General features: G+C 37.7%; 1 protein-coding gene across 3 annotated transcripts in view; it reads right to left on the bottom strand.

The window, feature by feature from the left end:
- The window catches only part of LOC114650446 (T-cell surface glycoprotein CD3 zeta chain), a 148,756-nt gene that overhangs the window by 22,072 nt on the left and 102,744 nt on the right, over nt 1-23,940 (bottom strand). For all 3 annotated transcript variants that reach the window (XM_028800090.2, XM_051926234.1, XM_028800088.2), the window contains exon 3: nt 6,009-6,118. In XM_028800090.2, coding sequence (XP_028655923.2) covers nt 6,009-6,118 — 110 coding nt within the window. The remainder of the gene's footprint in view (nt 1-6,008; nt 6,119-23,940) is intronic.

Here is a 23,940-nt window from a genome sequence, read left to right as displayed (position 1 = left end):
TTCAGGTCATAAAATGATTTCTTCAAAATGTCACATATATTTGTCTTTCTTTTTTTTCCAGTGCTGCAATGACATCGTGTACCAGAAGGCGTGAGCTTATTCAGTGCTGCAGGAGCACGCAGGTGGTCAGTTGCTTGTGCTATAACTCCCTTGACTTGGTGGCGATCATCGCACATGTACTGTGCAAGGCATGCACGGGGGCCACTGAGAAAAGAAGAGTGTTCATGGCTCACCTTGCAGAGGAACTTCGTCATTGCTTCTAACAAGAAAAGGTGATGGATAAAGCAAAAGAGGATGCAACATCGACAAGCTTCTGTTCCAAGACTGCTGCTTCTCCAGCCTCTTCAGTGTAATAGTAACACAGCACAGAGAATAGTGTGTACATTGCAACAGGTACATATGTCGTAAATGTAGAAAGGACGGTCCTTGGGTGTGTATGAACTGTTAACATTTGAATCTGATGATTGCGTATAGTGCGGAACTGACCTCTCTGTACTATTCTTTCCTCTGCATTTCCTGGAGTACAAAAGAAATACCCCCATGCACCAAAATGTAGAGGCTGCATGAGCAAGATCAAAAAAAAAAAAAAAAACATGGTCACTGATTACAAGCGCAAGAAGGCATGCGAATGAATATGAATAATATGAATAATGTTGCATCAGTGCTACAGTGTTTTCCGAAATGTACTATACAGGTCATAAAACTCGTACATTTCCCCTTGGGATTAATAAAGTATCTATCTATAAAATGAGTTATTCCAAATACTGTATCATATACTGCAGTGCTCCGCAACCGGTGTGCCACGGCACACTGGTGTGCCTTGAGCCGATACAGGTGTGACGCGGTCAAATAAGACAATTTTCTAACTACTGTAAATAATATGTCAAAGGTCCTCCTTAGAAATACAATAACGAGAATACATGCAATGAAATATTCGCGTAAATAGCCTTTTAAAGGTTTCATAATTTTATGTGTGATTTCTCTGAAATAATAAATCCCATCGCCTGGCGCCTACGACGTAGGCCCTACGTAGTCGCCATACAACTCCGTAGTATGCTTTGATAGGCAGATCGCTCCGTGCCCTCACCTAGATTCAATTCAAGCCGACGTATTAGTCGTGCTATGTCGCATTCACTCGTCTTGCGACAGTAGTTATCATTCATTACTATTAGTTGTGTTGCTGAATTGTGTATGGTTAACGTTCTTCGTGTGATTCATATTTAGTTTTATACCCCTTTAAATATGGATACATTTTTTACGTGGAAAAGATTCGTCTTCACGTACAGATGATGAAGAACCCAGCACAAGTGTTGCAAAAAAAAAACAAGATTGTGAAAAGGAAGTACAACGAAGACTACATTCGATATGGATTCTCGTGGTGTGGTGACGAAACGGCTCCAAAGCCACAATGCATCATTTGCGGCGATCAGCTATCAAACGAGGCAATGGCACCCAGTAAACTAAATCGCCATCTAAATTCAAACCATCCCAGTTACGCCAAAAAAGACAAACAACTCTTGTGTTAATTAAAAATGATAAGCGGTCATGCTTAAAAGATCTTGACCAAGAACTTCGGGTTGCGCAGTCAAATATTGAGCCGAATATAAAATTTTGTGTTCATTGAAACAAGTGCAGGTATCACATTAATCAGTCATTATGTTATAATAATTATTAAGATTGCATAAAAGTAAATATAGTATAGTTTTTATGTATGTATACTTATAATAAATGTATACTTATAATAAAAAATGAAAAATTATTGTAAAATTTGTGTATTAAATTAATATCTATATATCAGTGGCGTAGCTGGAGATCATGTTGCCAGGGGTGGTGAAAAATTTGACGCCCCAAAGCTGAAAGAAATTTTTTTTTTTGCGCCTCCTCAAGGAACAAAAAAAAAAAGTAAAGTACTGTACCGTAGCTTGGACCCCCCCCCCCCCCCAGCTATGCCAGTGCTATATATTTTAGCTTTTGACGTGCCGCGGAATTCTAGGAAGAACTTTGGTGTGTCGTAGGTGAGAAAAGGTTGCGGAGCACTGATATACTGTATACAGTCATATGAAAAAGTTTGGGAACCCCTCTCAGTCTGCATAATAATTTACTCGACGTTCAACAAAAAAGATAACCGTGGAATGTCTTTCATTTCCTAGGAACATCTGAGTACTGGGGTGTTTTCTGAGCAAAGATTTTTAGTGAAGCAGCATTTAGTTGTATGAAATTAAATCAAATGTGAAAAACTGGCTGTGCAAAAATTTGTGTCCCCTTGTAATTTTGCTGATTTGAATGCATGTAACTGCTCAATACTGATTACTTGTAACACCAAATTGGTTGGATTAGCTCGCTAAGCCTTGAACTTCATAGACAGGTGTGTCCAATCATGAGAAAATGTATTTAAGGTGGTCAATTGCAAGTTGTGCTTCCCTTTGACTCTCCTCTGAACAGTGACAGCATGGGATCCTCAAAGCAACTCTCAGAAGATCTGAAAACAAAGATTGTTCAGTATTATGGTTTAGGGGAAGGCTACAAAAAGCTATCTCAGAGGTTTCAACTGTCAGTTTCAAGTGAAAGGAATGTGATCAGGAAATGGAAGGCCACAGGCACATTTGCTGTTAAACCCAGGTCTAGCAGGCCAAAAAAAATACAGGAGCAGCATATGCACAGGATTGTGAGAATGGTTACAGACAACCCACAGATCACCTCAAAAGACCTGCAAGAACATCTTGCTGCAGATGGTGTATCTGTACATCGTTCTACAATTCAGCGCAATTTGGACAAAGAACAACTGCATGGCAGGATGATGAGAAAGAAGCCCTTTCTGCATTCACGCCACAAACAGAGTCACTTGTTGTATGCAAATGCTCATTTAGACAAGCCAGATTCATTTTGGAACAAAGTGCTTTGGACTGATGAGACAAAAATTGAGTTATTTGGTCATAACCAAAAGCGCTTTGCATGGTGGAAGAAGAACACCGCATTCCAAGAAAAACACCTGCTACCTACTGTCAAATTTGGTGGAGGTTCCATCATGCTGTGAGGCTGTGTGGCTAGTTCAGGGACTGGGGCCCTTGTTAAAGTCGAGGGTCGGATGAATTCAACACAATATCAACAAATTCTTCAGGATAATGTTCAAGCAACAGTCACAAAGTTGAAGTTACACAGGGGTTGGATATTCCAACAAGACAATGACCCAAAACACAGTTCGAAATCTACAAAGGCATTCATGCAGAGGGAGAAGTACAATGTTCTGGAATGGCCGTCACAGTCCCCTGACTTGAACATCATCGAAAATCTATGGGATGATTTGAAGCAGGTTGTCCATGCTCAGCAACCATCACATTTAACTGAACTGGAGAGATTTTGTATGGAAGAATGGTCAAAAATACCTCCATCCAGAATCCAGACACTCATCAAAGGTTATAGTAGGCGTCTAGAGGCTGTTATATTTGCAAAAGGAGGCTCAACTAAGTATTGATGTAATATCTCTGTTGGGCTGCCAAAATTTATGCACCTAATTTTGTTATGATGCATATTGCATATTTTCTGTTAATCCAATAAAGTTAATGTCACTGCTGAAATACTACCGCTTCCATAAGGCATGTCATATATTAAAAGGAAGTTGGTACTTTGAAAGCTCAGCCAATAATAAACAAAAATCCAAAGAATTAAGAGGGGTTCCCAAACTTTTCATATGACTGTACATATGTCTCTGTTTTTTGTCAGTGCGACTTTGACATCATGGACCATAAGGTACATACTAATTCAGCATGAGCAGGAACACTCAATAAAACTGAATAAAAAAGAATTCAAGTGACGCTGAGATATGAAACAGGCAGATTCACCAGTGTTTGTGTGTCAACTTTTATCCCTCCAGATCAGAGAATTTCCAGTTCCATTGTCTCAAAACACCACTCACATCTACAGTTATTCCCAGTTTCAGATAAAAAGTAACCACGTCAGATCTGGGGGTGGGTGTTGTATCGTCACCGTGACTGAGAGAATAAAAGTGAAAAAAAAAACGCTAACTTTTACAAGTACTATAAATTTACACCGGCTGTTACAGACACAAATCAAATGTATGTTTTTATTGTATAATATTAACAATAAGAGCAGTGCACTACTCAAAACGGTAAATTTGCCAGGGAGCCGGTTTCGAACTCATGACCTCCGGATTATAAATTAGCGGATCTTACCGGTACACCATGGAAGCTGTCATATTATGTTTTCACCTTTTGTAAAAGTGTTAATTTAATATTTGGCCATCAGCCTTCACACATTATACAGTTCATGTCTACATTTTGTTATTTATTACTAAAACATGAAAAACGTTTGTTTTAACAATGTGTTTATATAGCTTGTTGTAGACACAAAACACACATCAAATTATTTCCCCTTTCAATTCTGGGTAGCTCACTCCCAGATAATCAATCAAGGCAGGAACTGGGAGAACTTCTTGCCCGTTCTGAGGCGTTTGGGGGGGGGGGGAATGGTATAGCAGGCTGCTTGCTGCTTGGGCTTATCGACACATTTACAAGACAAAAGACACTGAATGAGAGCTGCGAAGGGATTTAAGGTGGGCCAGATTTACGGGTTTTTTTGTAGGCTCTGATAATTCTAGTGTTAATTAACAGAACTTACACATGCATACATACTGTCTTACAATTTTAAGATGCTAATCTTCTAAAGGTTCCAAAGATGATAAAAAAAGTGAGATGTTGACCCCTTTAGCTGAAGGTCCACAAACCTGTTCTTGTGTAAGAAGTGCCAGTTTGGTCTCAGCATTTAAATCTAGGCAGAAAATTTGCTGTTTTAGTATAGTTTACCCTGATTAGAGCTGCAAACAGGGTTGTTGATACTGAAGCAAAAAAAAACAGAAGCTTGGCAATCATTCTGTTCTGTCATTGACCCCATTCTAATTTGTTTTGCTTTTCTATTACTTTCCTGCCCCATGTGAAGAAATGTACTTCTTACTAAATTTGCCAAACTTATGATATAATAGAATGTACGGGTCACCAGAAGTGTGACCAGTATAACTGGTTGTGGACTCCTCAGGGTTTTTTTTTTTTTTTCTCCTTTCAGCAATTATTGGTTTCTAATGATGAAAGTGGCTGGAAGAAAAACCTACAGCCACAATGGCCTTCCAGGATTTGAGTTTGACCCAAATGATTACATAGCTGCAGCTAATCCTAACAGCATTGGGGCAGCAGCCATTTATTATGTGATACCAGTCTACATGGGATGGGCAGGAAACCTATAGAGAGACAGGAAGAACATGTGCACTTGCGATAGTTATATATGAAGTGCTGTTACCAGCCTGGCACACCACAGCATAGAAAATCACACTGGCTATCACAGAGGTGTAGAACACATAAAGGATGTCACTACCCACATTAAAAGAGCACAGTCTCCTAAGACAAAAGAGTCTGCTCTGTCCATTTTTATACCATTGCTCTGTTTTACCAGAGCAGTACATCTTATTACTGATGTGGACCCCCAAGTACTTTAGCAATGCACCTCCTCTCCTGGTCACAAGGGATACCACAAACGTGGTCAACATAGGCCTTAAGTGGCCTAGTGGCCAGCCTGCAAATGGATGCCCAGGCCTTCTAGCAGTGACAGCCAAAGTAACATCAGTGGTTCCCCTCCATAGTAAATTATTTTTTTCCACTTTAAAAATATAATTTATTGATTAAAAAAAATCTATTTGCAAATGAAACACTACAGAATATTTTTATGCTAAAGTTTGTTTTTCCTTTCTATTTGCTTTCATTTTAGTCGTCTCCTTAGCAGCTGCTTCCATATTTTTGTTTTTGTTTATCAACCTTATCTGAATATCTCAATGGTTTTAGGTGCATCAACCCAAAATTCAACATGAAAGAAATTGCATGATGAGGCAGGAAGCAGCATTCTCCAAAATAAAATGCTATTTTGCAAAGTTTCTGAAACTAAAAAAACTAATAGTAAGACCCCCCTTTATAAAGTGGCAGGACTGACCACACAAGACTCCTTACCTTCATTTTGATTAACAATGCAGTAATGATAATTCCATAGAGCAAAAGCACCCCATCCAGAATGTAGCAAAGTTTGGGATCTGTTAGTCCTGTCACTTCAGCATAAGTTCCTATTAAAACAAAATTTTAGAATTTTGTCAAATTGGGGTACATGCAAAGTTGTAGCATTGCCTCTAAATTCATGTATGGTAGCATCTCTTTTTATCACTGATTCCTATGCATATGGCTTATTGCTATATTACTATATATGCATACTTCTTTGTTGTCAGTTCTTCAATTCCCTTACCTGTCTATCCAGTTAAGGGTCACTAGGAAACCTAAAATATATTTTTAACAATTTCTTGTGATTACACTAGAGGCCACTAAATACCATATCATCAAATCTGATCTCTGATGATGCAAACCTTTTTCTTTTTGATCTAAAGAATTGTTATTTATGCATAACATTTTTCTTATGCTCTATTTACTCTTTCCTTTTCAAAGTAGATCAGAAAAAGCACTTTATGCGCACTACCTTACAGAAATAGGGAGCTCAAATAAAGCAGTGTGGCCTAGTGTCAATGATCATACCCTACAATGGAATGGTATCCTGGACCCCGTGCTGTCAGCATAAGCTCCAACTTTCCACAAGCCTCATCTGAATAAGCCAGCTGGTTACATGGCCTGTCATATTAGATACATGAACAAACTGAGATGAACTGTAATCTGTGGTTTGCTGCAGGTGAAATAACACACACACACACATACTCCAAACTGCTTAATCCACTTCTGGGTTATCATGCGCTAACGTCTATCCTGTCAACTGTGTGTGCAAGGTAGGAACCAATCACAGACAGGAGACAACTTCATTGAGGAGAACACCTATGCACACAGCTACACTAGGACTACATTATAATCGAACCTGCGTATCTCAAAGGGAGTGAGTGGAAAAACAACACAGACCTGAAAAGAGTGTGCAGACTCCCCAGAGACAATGGGGCTCAAAAAGGCATTTATGGTCACTCATCTGTCCATGCAATGATACTCTGAACCCACATTTTTCACTACAGTGTTGGGTGCAAGGCAAGAACCATCAGTAGATGGGATGCCACTTCATTGCAGACGCACTGAAACACATACACACGCTGTTAAACTGGCCCCTTAAAACTAAGTCACATGTGTATTTGATATGTAGAGTGAAGCCAGAATACCTAGAGAGAACTCATGTGAACACCAAGAGAACAAGAATTCTACGCAAAGACAATGGTTTAGTTGGGAATTAACTTTATTTATGTTGTAATATCAACATTTACCCCTGAGGCAATGTTAAATCTTTACCCTGCTTCTTCCTCTCCTACGTTTCTCCATTGTACTATGGTTTCATTCACCTGTCTTTCGAGATCTTAGCAGGAAATTGTCAATTTAAAGTTTAGTTATCTTTAATGCTGAGACCCATTCTTGGTCCTAGTGCATTTTGAATCCTTTTCTCCACTACTGTTTGAGTAATATTTTCTTGTTTTGTTCTTTGCTGTTACAGATATTTTTTTAATTTTGTGAGTTTATTTTGAAAGAGTATCATGGAAAAAGCAGGAATAGAAAATGGATTGATGCAAAGGAGTTGAAAGCAAATTTGATTGTGGGCAGTAATGAAGACGAGTACCATTCAGTGCCCCATCATGGTTTGTGTATTTACTAAGCTTTGCACTCATATAAATTATTTTCTATGAAATATTAGTCTTTTAAATGTAATTTATGTATTTCTACTTCTAATTCCTCTTATGTTTCATTGGTTGCTTTTCCTTTTTTTTATTTTTAATTTTATTATAATCATTCATACAAATCGATCAATTTTTACAAAAAATAGGATTGAAAAACAAGTCGACACCCCCCCAAAACCCCGAGAGAGAGAGAGAGAGAGAGAGCATGGCCCTCGGGGTAAAACTTACGGCTTGTAAACATACCTAACTTGATGAGTTTAATAGGCCAGTAGAGATGAATGGAGAAGAAAAAGAAATGTGGAGATAATTGCTTCCTCTGTGCTTTAAGAGCTTATTCTAAAATTTTATTGATTATATCCTGCCAGGTTTTAAAAAACTTCTGTACAGATCCTCTAACTGAATATTTGATTTTTTCCAATTTCAAATAGTATAAAACATCAGTTACCCACTGACTTAAAAGAGGAGCGTTAGGATTCTTCCAGTTTAGCAAAATAAGTCTGCGTGCCAAAAGTAGTGAATGCAATCACAGTTTGTTTATCATTCTCCACTTTAAACCCATTTGGAAGAACACCAAACACAGCTGTTAATGGGTTAGGAGGGATTGTGACACCAAGGCTGTCTGAAAGGCACTTAAAAATTTTGGCCCAAAATGATGTTAATTTGGCGTAGGCCCAAAACATGTGACCCAGTGAGGCTGGGACTTGATTGCAGCATTCACAGGTTGGATCTTGCCCTGGAAACATTTTGGACAGTTTTAGGCGAGACAGATGTGCTCGATATATAATTTTGAGTTGAATAATTGTATGCTTTGCGCATATGGAGCTCGAGTGAAGTCTCTGCATTGCTACCTTCCACTCCCTTTCTGATATATTGATTAAGAGATCTTTTTTCCCATTGTCCTCTTGGGTCTTTGAAAGGGAGGGACTGTAAAATAATTTTATATATTGCAGAGATAGTGTCTACGTCCTTGAAATTAAGCAATATTTTTTCCAGCATGGACGAGGGTGCAAGATGAGGAAAATCGGGCAGGTTCTGTTCCTGATTTGAAGATAGTGAAAGAAATGTGTAGCTGGAATGTAATTGTTCGTAGGATGCAAAGATGTTGTCTATATAAAGATCTCTGAGCAATTTAATCCCAAATTTTTTCCAGATATTAAAAACTGCATATGTTTGCAAGGGTTGAAAGAGGTGGTTCTCTTGCAGAGGTGCCACAGATAAAAGATTCTCCATCTTAAAATGCTTTCTACATTGGTTCCATATTCTGAGTGAGTGAAGCACAATTGGGTTATTAGTATATTGGCAATAACTTGCATTTATTGGGGCACAAAGCAGGGAATATAAAGAAGCACTGCAGGATTTTACTTCTATTGCAGACCAAGCCTGTGTATGTTCATCTATTTGTGTCCAAGTTTTTATAGCTTGTATGTTTTCTGCCCAGTAATAAAACTGAAAGTTAGGTAGAGCCATGGCACCTTCTGCCTTAGGTCTTTGTAAGGTTGCTCTTTGGATATGTGGATGTTTTGAGTTCCAAATAAATGAGGTTATTGTTGAATCTAATTGCTTAAAAAATTATTTATTGATATATATTGGAATGTTTTGAAATAAAAAAAGAAGCTTAGGAAGAATATTCATCTTAACAACATTAATTCTTCCAGCTACAGTGAGATGAAGGGTTGACCATCTATGCAAGTCTTGCTTAATTTTTTCCAAACAGACGGCGAAATTTTGTTGATAAAGAGCTTTATGTTTACTTGTGATATTTACCCCTAGGTATTTGAACTGATCTGCGATGATAAAAGGTAGGGTGTCTAATCTAATATTATATGCTTGAGAATTCACTGGAAAGAGTACACTTTTATACAGATTAATTCTGAGACCAGAGATCTTTTGAAATTCTGTAAGTGCTGTTAAGACTGCAGGCACAGAATTTTGTGGGTCTGATATATACAGTACTATACCATCTGCATATAGAGAAATTTTCTGTTCCAGTCCTCTGATAATCCCATTTATCTGATCAGCATTTCGATAGTGAACCGCCAGTTTTTCAATGGCGATTGCAAATAGCAGTGGTGACAAGGGGCATCCTTGTCTGGTACCACGTTCTAGTTTAAAGTAGTCTGAACAAATAATGTTAATACAAACTGAAGCTTCTGGATTGGTATACGGTAGTTTGATCCATGCACAAATGTTCGGGCCAAACCCAAATTTCTCTAATGTAGTGAAAAGGTATTTCCATTCAATCATGTCAAATGCTTTTTCTGCATCCAATGATAATAATATTTCTGGGGTGTTTGACTTTGTTGGTGAGTATATTACATTAAACAGGCGTCGAAGATTGGAAGATAAGTATCGACTCTTGATAAATCCAGTTTGATCTTTTGATATTACCGAAGGCAGCACTTTCTCCATCCTTCTAGCTGTGATTTTTGAGAGTATCTTAACATCATTATTCAGAAGTGAAATTGGTCTGTATGATGCACATTGTAATAAGTCCTTATTTTGTTTAGGAAAGATGGTGATTAATGTTTGACGAAAAGTTTGAGGTAGAGTTTGATTGTCTCTAGCTTCTGTAAATGTTGCTAATAGGAGGGGAGCTAGCTAAGTGGAGAATTTCTTATAAAATTCTGCAGGGTAGCCATCAGGGCCTGCTGCTTTCTCAACTTGAAGTGACTTTATAGCATCTAGTAATTCTGATAGCACCAGAGGTTTATCTAGTTCCTCCGCACTAAAAGTATCTATTTGTGGTAACTGTAATGTTTCCAGAAATGTATTAGATTGTGTGTTGTCTTCTTTAAACTCAGTAGAATATAAGGATTTATAGTAGTCTCTAAATGTGTGCATTCTATTTTTATAGTCAATGATTTTGTCTCCGTTCGTGTTGGTGATTACTGGGATTGCACTGCAAACTTCTTGCTTGTGGATTTGTTGAACTAAAAGCTTATTAGCTTTCTCTCCGTGTTCATAGTAATGATGTCTGGATTTATAAATTAGTTGTTCAGTTTCTTTAGTTGTCAAGAGGTTGAGTTCTGAATGCAGAGCCTCGCTTGGAAGCCTGGCATGTTCTTCATCTGTTCTAGTAATTTCGCTTTTTAGTTCTGATACTTTCTTGGTTTCTAATTTATTCCTGTGGGAAAGATATGAAATAATCTGTCCTCTTAAGAAGGCCTTTAGAGTATCCCAGAGTATTCCTGCAGAAACCTCTGGGGACGTATTTGTCTCTAGGAAGAAACTGATTTGTTTGGATATAAATTCTGTACAGTTCTCGTCTGCTAATAGAAGCGAGTTATGATGCTATCTACGAGGTGAGTGTGTGGGGCATAGTGACTTTAGCTCCAAGATCAGAGGTGCATGGTCGAAAATAACAATAGCATCATACTTGCAAGATTTAATCGTAGGCAAGAAATTATTATCTATAAAGAAATAATCTATTCTTGAGTAGCAATGATGAACTGGTGAGTAGAAAGAATATATTCCTGAGTTTTGGTTTAGAAACCTCCAGGGGTCTGATAAGTTATGGTCAGTTACAAATGGTGTAATTATCTTTGCAGTGTTAGATGTTGTCCCCCCTGTGACAGGAGTCCTATCTAAGAGTGGATTTAAAACACAATTAAAGTCCCCAGCCATTATAATTTTATGAGTGTTCACATTAGGAATGGATGCAAATACGTTTTGTATGAATTCCTTATCATCGACATTAGGTGCATAAACATTTAACAAAATCATTTTACAGTTAAATAAGTTGCCCATGACCATCACATATTTCCCTTCCGGATCAGAAACTACATCTGATGCTACAAATGAGACTGTTCTGTGTATGAGAATTCCCACACCTCTAGTTTTCTTTGTAAAGCTAGAATGGAACATTTGGCCAGCCCAGTCCTTTTGCAGATGGAACTGATCCTTGCTTAGTAAATGGGTCTCCTGTAAAAATACTATTTTAGCGTTTAAACCTGTTAGGTGAGAGAGTACTTTCTTTCTCTTTAATTCGTGATTCAGGCCTTTAACATTCCAGCTCACAAAGTTAACTGTCCTATCATGGAGATATTGATTCTGAGTTTTTGATGTCATTTTATAGTCTTAACTGGAAGTGAGACAGCATTAACCTTAATTTCCTATTTCCCCAAGAGTTATTGCCATGCAGCCTATTGTTACATTGGTAGTTATAATTATAAGGATTAAAAGGATAGATTAGATATAGCCTGCTCTCTTTCTCTCCCCCCCCCCCTTTTGCCTCCCCACATGAGGTTGGACCCCACTTCACAAAGTCTCGGTCCTCTGACATACCTAGAGACAGAGCACGTCCAAAGCAAAAACAAGCCCCCCCACAGCGGCGTTTTAGTATTAAAAAGTAGAGATATCTATTGCCAATATAGTCTAAATACTATATGCCTAAAATATAATCATTAGCAAATTATGATTATATATAATAATTAATAAACTATAAGCATAAAATATATATTCTAATCTTAAGCAATCTTAAAGTAATAAGATAATAAACCCAGGGGATGGTGTTAGAAAGTGGTCCAGGATAAGCATAGTAAGTCTTAATGCAATAATAACAATATACCAAGGGTATGATGTTAAACAGTCTCCTTTAGGGTAGTAAGAAAAAAAAAAGTTAATTTCTTCCACACACACGTCTATAACTGTAATTAAAACATAAACAGAAACCATCCAAGTAATGAAAAGGATGTATAATTATAATACCCATATCGTTACAAGTGGATCAGACAGTAGGTGATATCTCCTTGCCATGCCATGACAGGATGCAACTCACTATTGTGTTTCAGAATAGTGTTGGGATCAGCTTTCTTAATTCCTTTTCTGCTTTCTCCTTGCTGGAATAGACGTAGTATTGGCCTTGAACATCCACTTTCAGTTTGACAGGGTACAAGAGACTGTATTTGATATCGACTTGCCGTAACGGCTGTTTAATGTTGTAGGAGGCTGCACGTTTAGCAGCTGTTGCGGGAGAGAAATCAGGGAAAATACGAATGTGGTTATTTTCAAATATAATCTCTTGCTTGCATCTGAGGAGTGTCATCACTTCTATCTTACATAATAATCTCTCGAAACGGATAATAAAAGACCTAGGTCTAAAGGTATTTGATCCACATATGCGATAAGCTGCTGCTATCTCGGTATCTGATTTAAAGTCCTCTCCAATTATTTTAGAGAATAGTTCAGCTGTGAGTTTCACTGGGTTTGGACTTCTCAGGCAGACCTTCGATTCTAATATTATTCCTTCTGCTTCCATCTTCCAGAGCAGCAAGTCTGTCTGTTTTTTGCATTCGGAACTGGCAGCTGTTGCTTTTCCATCAGTGGTGAATGCTAGATTTTCGGCTGTTTCAATTCGAGTCGTGAATGCCTGCTTAACATCGTCCAGCTGATTGGCAAATGTGCTTAGTTTAGACGCGTTTTCCTGACTGTGCTCCTCAATTTTATCCAGCACACCATTAAAGGCCGGCTCAAAGTGGATATATACGCGTTTCTCCGAGTCTTTGTTATTCTGCCGCAGCTCTTGCAGCTCTTGCAGCTCCCGTCGCAGCTTCTCACTTGCCTTCTTGCTTGCTTTCTCACTTTTCTTTGTATCATTTTTTATCTCATGCTTGAGCTCAGCGATCATCACCTTCATTTCGGACAGATCATTTCTGCTTCCGAGCACCGTAGGTGAAGCAGCGGGCTCTATTACAGCCGATGTTCCGGGCTCGCGTGGAGTAGGTGAACACGTGGACTGCAAGGTCTTTTAAATGTTACAAATGATTTTCTCCAATTGGCGAGCTATCATGACCTGCGTCACTCACACATTCGCTCCCCATTTCAATCTCAACTGGAGACAATGCTGCGGACCATGGTCCCGAAGAGACTGGGCTTTCGCCCATCTGTTCCAGGTCAGTCTCTGAAAGGCCATACCTTGAGCTTGACCTTGGACTTGTCGGTCTGGGCTTGGATGCAGCTTTAGTTTTCTTTTCCATTTCTTTCTGAGCCCCTTTCTTGACGACCATGTTTGTATATGCTATAGTAGAACCCTCGGGTTGGACAAATACAGGATATCTCAGGACAATAAGGAAATAATATAAAAAATAACACCGCTGCTAACGGAGCTCCGCTTCAGACGTCCATCTCTCACAACGGACGAGACCAGCTTTTCCTTTTTTATTATTTACTGTTTTCGGGAGAAATGCTGAGAAAGTTCTTAGTTTCCAGAGATTTCAAGTAAATGTGGGTGGATCCTAGTTAAACACTAATTGATGTATTGTAACTAAACATTAGTATCCTAAAGGGACAAAAAATGCTAGCACTGTCCTGCACATTCACAATGCCAGCTCCACCTCACATTTCTTAACTGGGGTCAGTAGCTTCATCTGCCACACTTTCCCCAAATTTCTGTCAGGTAATCCATTACCAGGATCCAACCTGAGGTTCATCGGAAGCCACACATCCAATGGACTTCAGCAGCAGAAACGCCTCTAAAGTGCACATTGACCCCCATCTATGATCTGCCCCGACGATTTTTATGCTGGTTTCTCTACGTTGCTCCATCCCATTCAGATGAATGCCTGAGAAAGTTGTTTCTTGGGTCTAATCTGCTTGCATTTCAATATTGTCATAAAGCACAACCACCAAAGTGCAGGATTGGAAGATATCTCAATTTCAACATCAATTAACAGCAAAAGCAGAAATGCAAACAAATATTCATGAATTTCCATGGGTAAAAGTGCTAAACTGTATTGTAGATAAGTAGTTGGCATGATTTAAGATAGTAATAATGACTACTCCAAAACAGCAAGATGTACAGATTCACACATAATTGCATCACTAAAAGTCAATCATTGAATCTCTTAAAACGAGCTCTAGTCTTCAAGCCCCAAGGAGGACCTAAAGGTTCAGGCTGCTGCACACGTGCACACAGGAGCAAAGGGGTGCTGGGAACCATCATTATGATGACTCAGTTGAGTTTGCTATAAATATTTTAATAATAAGTTAAATTATTGAGGCAAACTTATTTTTTGCGCAGCAGCAATACCTGTCAGGAGATGGAGGATAGTTTCCCAATTGCCCTGAATCAGAGATGCTACTGATATTAAAAGAGAAAGCAAATATGTTTTGTTTTTTTTAATTTTTACCATAGCTGTGTACTGAATCAATGCAAAGCTTTCAGTGAATTGTTGCATTCTATAATGCTTACAAAATAAAATACAAGTCAATGGCACATATTAAACACATATAAGTAAGCTGTTGCAAGAGTAAACAATTATAGAAATTGTATTATTTTTTTTTATAATTCTGAATATGATAATCTTGTAAACTGTATCGTACTGCAATGTTAATCACTTGTTCAATATTTTCTTGTGCTGTAAAATCAATTGTGATGTCCGAATTATTATTATTGTTAACCTACAGTACTGATAAGAGTGAATGCAGATTCTTATCCAGTGTAAGTTTTTAATATAAACTCCTACTACCTGTCTTCACTTACAAAGCTGAACTTTCTTCCCCATACATGAAAATCAAAGAATTGAGACTCTGGCCAGCGCCACAGTGGTCTGGGTTTGATAAGGTGTTAAAATAGTACAGCTTGTACTTTTAAAAAGCCTTTCGAGGTGGCCTTATTTGGAGCTCTTTTGTTGTAAGAAAAAAGAGGTCATGATATTCTTTTCAAAAGATCTGCTTTGTTCATCACTTTAGTTCAGAAAGAGACCACCTCTTTCATGCTACAAGGGTGTGCCTTGTGCCCTGATTTGCTAGACTAGGTCACTTGAATTGAATATCTGTAAATAATGAGGACGAACTGGTAAGAGTTGTTTTAGCAGCCAATTATATTAATTAACATGTCTGTTTAATACGGACAATAACAACAGCTGTGGCTTTAATGAGGATTTCATTGGCTAAGTGTCACTTCACCTCAATCAGAAAACAACTGCAGTCGAAACAGCAAATCCTAATAAAATATACAACTATGCAATCAGTCTTCTTTAAAATATTAACTTTTTTATGAAAAAAATGAGATGTTAGTTAGTTTTTCTCTTACAATATGGTTGCCTCACAAGTCACATACGATAAAGTAAATTATATCAGTTCATCACAAAATAATACATTATCTCCTTAGTATAAGAAGGCCATATGATAATTTGTACTCCTAAGCATGGTAAAAAATAAACAACCTTGCAATAGAAATTGATCACAAAGCCTTTTTTGCCTCATTGTTTTTAACCCAATTATGTCTAAATTAATGATTAGGCTATTTAAAATACATGTTGAATTTAAAAACAAAAATGAAATTCAAGTAACAAAAAGCCATACTTCTGAACACAAAGTCTTTTCCTGTGCAGGTGTTGGCACAGAAACCGAAATGAATGACTTTTTTTGAGACCACAGAATGAGGTCAGATTCTCCCCTGGAAGATAGGTGAATACTATATAAAAATTAAATAAAGCAATGTATCCTCTGTTAAGGCCTTGGAATGAACTTGCGCCCTCACCTGGGCTGTTTCTTACCTTGCAGCCAGTGCGGTAGAAATGGACATCAGCCCCAAAAAACAACAAAATTGGATTAACTTGTCGACTTTTGTCAAAGGGAGGGGTTGATGCTGGTAATCAGCTGTAAATGGTGACAAAACTCACCGTAATGTTTTAGTTGGACTCTCTTTGCTAGAAGGAAAATTAGCTTCATTGGGTTGACTGAGATTCCCTGCGCAAGTAGCAAATAATGGCAAAAATGGCATTGATGTCTGGCGAGAGTTAGAAGTGAATGTGTAAAGCAAAATACTCCGTGGTCAACATTTTGCATATTATTGCTGAATTGGACTCTGACTTGATGGACTCTGATTTTGATTCAAGTGATCAAAAACGAATGTGAGCTACCAGCATCAGCTGATCGTGTTGCTGACACGCGTACGACAACATTTGCCTGGGAGGGCCACCACTTACAATGGCAAGAGGTACAAACCAGATTACAATGCACTGAGAACTGCGACTGCTCTGCTGCCCCTGCCATGTGAAGACAGCCTACTGTGCACTCCTGCCTAACTGGCAAGCACAGCATGCAGCAACAGACGTTTTTTGCTGATTTCTGTGTGTGAAACCATTGCTTTGCATGCTTTCAGAAAACTGTGTTTTTTGGAAAAAATATTCAGCCCTCAAAGAGTTAAGTGGGTTTGAGGTGGATATGGTTTGTTGTATTTCCCACTAGCCAACTTGTGGGAGCTGACTGCATTTATTCCTGTGTGCCATTTGGGCTCAACAAGTATATATTTTAGTAGTAACTGGTCCAGTTACTGACAATTTGTGGACTGTCGGTCTTTAATCACTTTAATCTAAGTGAAGAAATGTCATCAAATTAAAATAAATTGCAATACCCTCATTATCACTTGTAATACACTGTCAAGAGTGTCACCCTTGATGCACCCATTCCAAGGTGTTAGTCATGTGCAATAACAAAATACATTGCATTTCCAAAAGACGGCATATACAACCAACACCATAACCTAATAAAGGAAAATTGAAAAAGGAAAAACAGTAAGTAATACAAAGACTGATAAAGTACTAATAACATTGGAGTCCATTGACTGCCACGCTGATAGTATGACTGTCTCAAACTCAAGTAATGGGAGGTCAGTGAGACTTATTTATAGCTGTTAATTAAATCTGTTACTTGTTTACACAATTTATTCCTGTTCTCGTTTTGCTACATTGTCAACTGTAGATCACCAGAATGTTTAATGGACTCAAATGACATTAGTAATCTCTCCATCATTCATTTTTATTTCCTATATTTTTAATTTTAAGTTGTCCTTTATTAAGATCTGTTGTCGGTTTGTTGGTTGCCTCAGTTATACAGCATTTAATGTTGGATTCTAAAAAGCAAGGGCTAAGATTTGTGATTGGCCATTTGTTGGAATGGAAAATGCAATGTATTTGATTACTACAAGCATTACAAAATACATTTCAATGATGCAGCACCAGTGCTGAACAGGCCCAAACAGAGCATAGCTGCCAAATGAACAGAAATTAGCTTAATTTCTACAGATAGTTTAATTTGCTATTTTAAAACTTTGATGGATTTTAAAAGATGTAGTCAAAATAGATCAAACGTGTTTAATGCAGAACTCTCTCCCCACCATGCTGATTCTTATGGTAAATGCGCTCATTCATTTTATTACATGGCTTTTAAATCTCAACTATAATTTATTAAACCACAATATTATTTTACTGTTGCATGTAAGGCAGTGAGAGCAAAGATCGTAGCCCATGACAGCAGATTGTTTCTCGTCAAGAGTGTTTGCTTTCCCCACTTAAAGCACCTTAAAACAACAGATCAACATGTTTCCAAAGCTCAGTCAGTTGTAAAAAATATTTTTTAAAAAAATCAAAAAATAGAAGCACAAAACATATCTAAGATTTGCCTCAATCTTTTCAGTGACAGGGAGATAAAAAACAACACATAATTAAAACCATGAGAGGAAAAAAAAAACAAAAACCTGAGAGCAGCCCTAAAATCTTCAAGAAGCTGCTTCATCTCTTGATTCTGCATAGTCAGTGTAGAAATTTGCCTCGAATTTCTGGGAATGCTAGAGTTTAAATACTCACTACTCAGTACTCAAATACTTCCTACAGGGTTGCAGTGGTTGCTGAGATCCCTGCAGTTGAACTAGTCAGTAAAGAAATAATTTTAGAAAAATAAGAGACCCAAAAAGGTGAATAAAAATATAGATTATAACATGATTATAATCCCAAGCAAAATATCAGGAGCTCCATAAAAGTAAAAAGGACATCAGACTTGCAGAATCTGCTTCTAGGAGTGCTTTAGAGTAGGGGTAGTGGCTGCCAGAGTCACATGACCACTCCCCATGATATTACATGATGATCATGTTGTAATATTCACCAGCTAAATATGTGTAACTTTGAGTGTTTAACTTTTTTCAGATATGGATTTTGCTACTGATGTCAGTTTCATGATTGGTTTTGGAATTACAAAGTCGATCTGCACTGGCAATCGGAAGGTTACCGGTTCGAATCTCGTAAATGCCAAAAAGGACTCTGCTCTGTTGGGCCCTTGAGCAAAGCCCTTAACCTGCAATTGCTGAGCACTTTGAGTAGTGAGAAAAGCGCTATATACAGTGCATCCGGAAAGTATTCACAGCGCATCACTTTTTCCACATTTTGTTATGTTACATCCTTATTCCAAAATGGATTAAATTCATTTTTTCCTCAGAATTCTACACACAACACCCCATAACGACAACATGAAAAAAGTTTACTTGAGGTTTTTGCAAATTTATTAAAAATGAAATTCTTTGTACTTTCAAGTAACCCTAGAGGTAGAATTCTATGTTTTGCTATTGACCCAATTTTATTTTTGACCTTTGGTTTTATTTTGCAAGCTTTGTCTGTTGGTGTAATTGTGATCACAATAATTCTCTGGCACTCCAATGTGTCCTTAACAAACGTGGCCAGACCCTGTGCAGTCATAATGAGGTGGTCATCTTAGAAATCTGGAGTACAGCAGCCCAAATTGAACATGATATATAAGCAATACATATAATAAAAAGAAAAGTTTAAACTGCTGCAGAACCTGCGAAATGCATTTTCTTTGCAAAATCTGCGATGGAAGAGCAGAGAATATTTTTAAACTTTAGAGTAACTAATGAGCAAACACCATAACATGTGGTAGTATGTAAAGATGTAATGTACCTGATGTTATGACACAATGAAACAAGACTTTTCCAAAATATTGAGAAAAATTAAATTCCAGAACTAATAATAGTGTGCTGTACAAATTGCTGGCTTGTCTTCTGCACTACTCATGGAAGCAGATCTCTGAAATGTAAGAAGTGTTCCAAGAAAACTTTTCTTTTTTCTTGTTTTTTTTGACTGTTTCTCTGTAAGAAGTTGCAAAGACACATGAGCTAATAATGAAGTTTGATAAAAGGCCTAAGCGTTATGTCGGAGCGCTTGACTGTCTCCAGCAGTAACAGCTCAGGTAAGGCCAAAGGCATAAATGGGTCCTTAAACGGGGCAGGCCCAGGGGTTCAAAGGTCGGGGGGGGGGGTCTCAGAAGCTGAACTCAGGTGCAGTTGAAAGGAATTTGGACTTTGACGATATTGTTACCTAATCTGCATAGAGAAAAGCAACATAGAAGCCTCTATTAGGTAGTACAACTGGTTTATTATTTATTAACAGCTATTTCTTCCCCAGATGTGCTACTACTGTATTTAGTTTTGAAAATTGGTTTTGCCTTGTATTGGTTGGGAAATTAAACAAAGTTAATGCTAATAGACATAATGTTATTGTCTGTAGCACTGCAGAATAACTCAGGGAAACCTCACTGCCGGTGCAGCGCTGGTTGTTTAGAGTGCAGCTTGCCACTGTCTGAAGCTACAAAGTTGGAGTTTAACGTCTACAAGATCCAGTGGCACACCATTCATTGGGCTTTAGAAAGGACAGTCTGGTGACTGTGATTTTTGCGATCAATTGTAGAAGGAGGAAGGCAGCCAAATGATGATTGCTTTATTTCCCAATCTGTGTTATTGCAGGGAATGTTCTCACAGGGTTTTGTTGTTTTTGTGTTTTTTTTGTTAAATGCAAAGCAAGGCAATTGTATTTTTACCCAGTTACCTGCTTGTTGTGATGTAAGATTTTGCATGTAACTTGATAAATATTTTGTATGTGTTTATTTGTAATTTAGGCAAAGCAATGTAATTTAGTGTTACTTTGGTGAGAGGCATTCGTGTTCACTCCCCCTTTACGACGGAGTCTTTTTGAATTTTACGACAGAGTTGTGTGCCTTAAACCAGTTTGGTGAGTGTTTCTCTGCTAAAGTCTTTCAACCCCCGCAAGAAAGACATAAAGACATATGGTTTTGGGGGTGGCAGGTTTTAAGATGTTGTATTCCCCCATTGGTCTGAAGTATGGCAGTTTGGAATTGGCTTGGATCAGAAGCTTTTAAGTATCATGATGTCCTATTGGCTGTAGGGGTTGGACAGAGAATCTATAAATCTGCTTGCTCAACCACATTCTCTCTCTCTTACTAACCAACAACAATGAAGACCATCACACCATGAACTGAAAGGACAACACAATGGAGACCACAGCTTAGCAGCCACATTGGAACAGGCAATACGGCCTGTTCTGAAGAAAGCTGAGCACCAATGATGCCTTAACTAGAGACATTTTAAATAACTACAAGTCTGTGTGCCGCCTGAAACTACACATCACCATTTAATCAGGTTGTATGGTTGCCAATATTCAAATGTACTTTGTATATTGTTATTATTTATGATTATTATCAATAATACATTATTTTATGTGTAACTTAACTCCTGCTTGTCTTTTTACTACACCTAATTGCCTGAGGTTATAGATATAGAAGGGAAGGTGGGGATAAGCTATATTCAATAATACCTTATAAACAGTTGTAAGTCTGTGAGATTAGGCATTTTGACAAAGGCTACATATTAATAATACAAAAGGGGAAAGTAGAGCAATATATTACTCTACCAAGACAAAACACTGCTCTTAGTGGAAATTCTGCAATACAATGCAAATTATTGTTTGGTTATTTAGGTAGTACGTGCTGTCTACTCATCTAGTATAATAAAGTTATTTGATTGTATTTAATGGCCTACAAACAACAATAAACACAAACTTTTCATTGAATAACACACATTTCCTCATTTCTACAAGCTGATTCAGGTTGGTGGATGGGGTTGGGAGAAGGATCCAATGTCTTGTTAGACCAAGGGGCCTGTGGACTTGGGATCTGTCCCCAGCCAAATATGGTCTAGTTACTACCTGAGAAATGATACATGATATGGAATTCACTTGTAAATAATATACTTCTCTCAGATTATTTTCAAAATGATTACCAGTCCAGTGGTACAGAGTGTCAAAGAATCATTGAGCAGCATACTGTCATATTCTACCCCTTCAGCGGAGGACTTTTTGCTATAATAAAGGATCTGTGATAGGTTTAGTTAAAACAGACATATGACTTTGATAAAATTAAAAGCAGATATGTGAATTTTCTAACAGATTAGAACTCATAAAATGAAAAGACAGTGCCTTGCTGAAACCCTGGATCTTCTTGCTCAATTCACTTTTGTGGAATATGTGCAGGATGGTGCAGGGAAATGGGAAATTTTGGAACTAGGTGTTGGCGACCCTGGGGTGTCAGCAGTTGTTTGGGACCAATATGACCTCGTTTAGAACCCCTTGCTATTAGTTATAATGGAGCAGTGGAGTGGTGCACAAGAATGGTAATAGTATAATTGCTGCACAAAGGGAATTTCAGCGTCATTACCAGTTACGACATCATGATCGTGTCCCGTCTGCTCATGTGATTACAACATGGGTAAGTAATTTCGAAGAAATTAGTTCAGCCTTAAAAAAGAAGACCCCAGGCGGAGCCACTTTGCATACTGCCTGACAATCGATGGCAGCTATTCGATGATTGTTTGGAAGGCGTGTCATTTCATGCAACAGTGACATTCCATGGCCTCGGAGATCCCCAGATCTTACCGTTTGTGATTTTTTCTCTGGGGATATCTTAAAAGCCAACTGTACCACACACGTCCTGCAAACATTGCTGAACTAAAAAGGAGGATTGAAGAGGAAGTCGCTGGCATTCCTCTTGACATGTTACATCAAGCAATGCAGAATTTCCACAACAGGCTGTCAGAATGTGTACAGAGAATTGGACAACACCTTTGTGATGTTTTCTTCAAAACATAAAATATTGAATGAATATTGATTTCCATCATTAATTGCATATCATGTACAATACATTTCATCATTAAATGTATTTTGTAATGTGTTTATTCGTGCATTGAACATCAGTTGAAAATTTCCTGTTTCCCTGCGCCACCCTGTATAACTGGAAAGGTCTGCCTTTATGATCAAATAAAACTGGAAAATCTAACACTGTTTTTTTTGTGAGTTTTGCAGAGGCTACTCCTTTAGAGACTTTTTATGCTTGTGGTCGCCTTTAATTCATAAACTACATTTCTCTTTCAGTATAATACCGTGTACACTATATTGCCCAAGTACCGTGGAATATTCTCTGTTGAAATGGCTGTGAGTGTATACGAGTCACAAGTGTCTCATGTAGATTCAGATTTAGTGCTCGAAAGAAAATCAAAACAAACTTCATAAATTCAGTAAAAAAAAACTCAAACTTCACAAACATGAAGCTCATTTCATTGGGCCTACTTGTGTAAGAAATTAAAGTTTGTCATCATCTGGAGGAAGGATACAATGAATCAAAATTAATAGAAAAAGAAAGAAAGAAAGAAAGAAAGAAAGAAAGAAAGAAAGAAAGAAAGAAAGAAAATGAGTGACAAGAGTAAAAGTTTGTTTATTCATCCATTCATTTTCTAACCCATTATTCTGGCAGCATTGGGCAAAGGAACCTTGAATGGGATACCAAGAACAGGCCATTCAGCCCAATAAGCTTGCCAATCCTATTCATATCAATTCTCCAAGATATCATCAAGTTGAGATCCGAGGTTCCTAACGTCCTGCCCTGCACCACATTACTTGGTAATTTATTCCAAGTGCCTACAATTTTTTGTATGAAAACAAAATCCATAATTTGCACAAAATTTCTTCATCAAAAGTTTCCAACTGTGCCCCTGTGTTCGTGAATTTATTTTAGAATAACATCTAGGATTCACTGTACTAATTCCCTTTATAATGTTAAACACTTCAGTCATATCACAAATTTATCTGCATTTGCTTATACTGAAAAGGTTCAGCTCCTTCAGTCTTTCTTCATAGCTCATACCTCTCAGTCCTGGAATCAGCCTCGTTGCTCTTCTTTGGACTTACTACTAGATCTTTTTTTAATATGGAGACCAACCTGTACACAGTATTTAAGGCCTCATCATTGTGTTATATAACTTAAGCATAACCTCCCTTGATTTACTCCACACATTGTGATATAAAACGTAACATTTAATTAGCCTTTTTGATTGATTTTTTTACATTGTCTTGATGAAGATTGTGACAAATCTATCAGAACTTCTAAGATCTTTCTTATAAGGTGTATTTTCAAGTTTCAAATCTATTATTTTTACTTCCTATGTGCACTTACACTTACATTAAATTTCATCTGCCACAAATCTGACCATGCTTGTTTACGGTCCAAGTCCCTCTGTTACACTTTAGCTGATTCTACCTGCCTTTTCATTTAGTTTGGTATCATCTGCAAAGATATTCAGCTTTTTGCGTATATTC

Source organism: Erpetoichthys calabaricus, chromosome 4, assembly GCF_900747795.2.
Source record: "Erpetoichthys calabaricus chromosome 4, fErpCal1.3, whole genome shotgun sequence".
NCBI classification, from domain to species: Eukaryota; Metazoa; Chordata; class Cladistia; order Polypteriformes; family Polypteridae; genus Erpetoichthys; species Erpetoichthys calabaricus.
Note: the sequence above shows the minus strand (reverse complement) of the source record. Positions and strands in the feature narration are given on the sequence as shown.